The following is a 2907-nucleotide window of genomic DNA, read 5'->3' on the forward strand; positions in this document are numbered from 1 at the left end:
CTTTGAGAGGCATGAATTTTAATTAACACTTCATGTTTACAACTTAGCTATTAAAAACTCCTACGTTTTGCTGCCCTTCTGTCTGTAAGAAGCATATTTTATTTTGCATACAAGGGAATTTTACTGATGGTATGTGACAAGGTAGGGTTCCCTAGGACCCTCCCCTTCTTCAGGGGGCCTGGGATGGAAACTGTGCCGAGGAAGGGGCATTCTCAGTGTGTTGGGGGACTGAGTTGGGGCAGGGACTCCCCAGCAGCTGAGGGTTTCTTTCTTCCTCTTGTGCTCTCACTGGGGCTGGTGGTCCTTGGAGGCCATGTGGACCATATTCATTGTCATACCAGGAAATGAGCTTGACAATGTGGTCATCGAGGGCAATGCCAGCCCCAACGTTGAAGGTGGAAGAGTGCGTGTCACTGTTGAAGGTGGTGGAGACAGCCTGATCCTCGGTGTAGCCCCGGATGTTCTTGATGTTTTCGTATTCAGCAGCTTTCTCCAGATGGCAGGTCAGATCCATGACTGACACATTGGCAGTGGGGACACAGAAGGCCATGCCAGTGAGTTTCCCATTTGGCTGAGGGATGACCTTGCCCAGGGCCTTGGCAGTGCCAGGAGATGCAGGGATGATGTTCTGGAGAGCCCCATGGCCATCGTGCCACAGTTTCCTGGAGGGGCCGTCCACCATCTTCTGGGTGGCAGTGACGGCATGGACTGTTGTCATGAGTCCCTCCACGATGCCAAAGTTGTGATGAATGACCTTGCCCGAGGGGTAAGCAGTTGGTGGTGCAGGAGCATTGCTGACGACCGTGTGGGTGTTTTTGTAGGTCTCATGGTTCACACCCATCATGAACATGGGGGTGTCAGCAAAAGGGGCAGAGATGATGACCTTTCTGGCTCCACCCTTCAAGTGAGTCCCTGCCTTCTCTAAGGTCCTGAAGACACCAGTGGACTCCACGATGTACTCAGCATCAGCATCACCCCATTTGATGTTGGTGGATTCCCACTCCTGGAAGATGGTCATGGTCTTCCCATTGATGACAAGCTTCCTGTTCTGAGCCTTGACAGTGCCATGGAACTTGCCATGGGTGGAATCATACTGGAACATGTAGACCTTGTAGTTGAGGTCAGTGAAGGGGTCTTTGATGGCGACAGTACCCACTTTGCCAGAGTTAAAAGCAGCCCTGGTGACCAGGTGCCCATTATGGCCAAATCCGTTTACTCCGACCTTCACCATCGTGTCTCATGGAGGTGGCTAGCAATGGTGGGAGGACATGGCTGTCTGGAACCGGGAAGAGCAGAGAGCCAGAAGCATATTTTAAATAGTAAATATAAAAACCAAGATGGGAAAAACTTCCCCAATAATACAAATTGTTTGCTTTTTTTTTTTTTTTTGTCTTTTTCATGACCAGTAAGGGGAACACAACCCTTGGTGTGGTGTCGCCCACACTGCGCTCAGCCAGTGAGCGCACCGGCCAGTCCTATATAGGATCCGAACCTGTGGCAGGAGCGTCGCTGCGCTCCAAGCGCCACACTTTCCTGAGTGCGCCACGGGCTTTCTTGTGTGCATTCTCAAGGGTCTCTTCCAAGCTTAATGCTTGCCTATTTACATTGTTAAGGGGTAATCCTCTGCTAGAGTAGGGCAAAGATGTAAGAAAACACCAGTGAAATAAGTGTTCAAACAATTTTAACAAGAAAAGAAATTCTAAACACAGAATCCATGTTTTGATCTAAAAATGAGCCCATATTGANTATCACAAATCCTTTCATCTTCACCATGCTTTATTTGGTCATGTTTTTTTATGAATTGTGCACTGGTGTTCTTGAAGGCCTTTGCTGTGTTTCTTGAAAAGGAAGATTCCTGGCCTTGCCAACATCTGTGAAGATGCTAACCAAAATCAAACAGAACAAAAGTTATTTACATAAAAATGAATCAATTGATTAAGAATCATGGGGTTTTGCAGTTTCATTATTTGAAACATTGCTTGTTCTTTTAAAGTTTTCCGGATTTTAGGAATCTTTTAAAGCTGTAACACCTTGGTGAAGTATGTGTTTGTGAGCGAAACTGAAACATTTACTTTTCTCTCCATACTTCATCTCTCTAGGATTTTGAAACTGCTCATGAATATTCTTATTTTATGACAGTGTAGTTATTTGCCTAAGTTCAATAAGAATCTGTTCTTGTGGGCCGGTCCGGTGGCGCACTCGGTAGAGTGCGGCACTTGGGAGTGCGGCGGCACTCCCGCCGAGGATTCGGATCCCATATACAGACCGGTCCACTCACTGGTTGAGTGCGGTGCGGGCGCGACACCGAGGGTTGCGATCCCGTTGCCGGTCGCAGTATGGGCGCGACACTGAGGGTTGCGATCCTGTTACTGGTCACGAAAAAAGACAAAAAGGCAGAAAAAAAAAAAAGAATCTGCTCTTGTGACAGGACAGAACTGGAAACACAGGCCACTTCCCCGAGGCTTTGATTGAAGTATCATATTTTCAGATATAACCAGACTGCTTTGAGGAATCGAGGTTGACGTTTTATGGGTCCAATAGAACGCCCCTTGGAAATACTGGCCTGATACCTTTGTCTACATGATTCTGGGGTTCCTGGCTTTGTGGTAGGTAAAAAGTATAACTTTCTGATGGGCTAGAACCTTGTTATTTTGGGGACCTCCAGAAGAGAGAAATTCACCCAACTCATATAGGTANCCATGTTAAAATGAAGATGGTGCAAGGATTCCAACCCATACCCTCACAAGAGGCTCCAGGTCCTTACAGTTCCCCAAAGCAGTCAGTAAGAGATTTTTATGCCCCAAAAGTATAGGCAGGGCTAACATCCACGCACAGCAGGAAGTCGCTTCAGAAGAATGAGACTTCCAGCCCCTTTCTCCTTAAGATTAAGGAGGATAAAATCTCTCA

The 2907-nt window shown here is 47.1% G+C and overlaps 1 protein-coding gene across 1 annotated transcript; it reads right to left on the bottom strand.

The window, feature by feature from the left end:
* Positions 1-169: 169 nt before the first annotated feature.
* LOC103591023 (glyceraldehyde-3-phosphate dehydrogenase-like) lies at positions 170-1231 on the bottom strand. Its single transcript, XM_008573404.1, has one exon. The coding sequence runs from the start codon at positions 1229-1231 to the stop codon at positions 170-172; it is 1062 nt and encodes a 353-aa protein (XP_008571626.1).
* Between the last annotated feature and the right edge of the window lie 1676 nt (positions 1232-2907).

The sequence above is a fragment of the Galeopterus variegatus genome, unplaced genomic scaffold (assembly GCF_000696425.1).
Source record: "Galeopterus variegatus unplaced genomic scaffold, G_variegatus-3.0.2 Scaffold913, whole genome shotgun sequence".
NCBI lineage: Eukaryota > Metazoa > Chordata > Mammalia > Dermoptera > Cynocephalidae > Galeopterus > Galeopterus variegatus.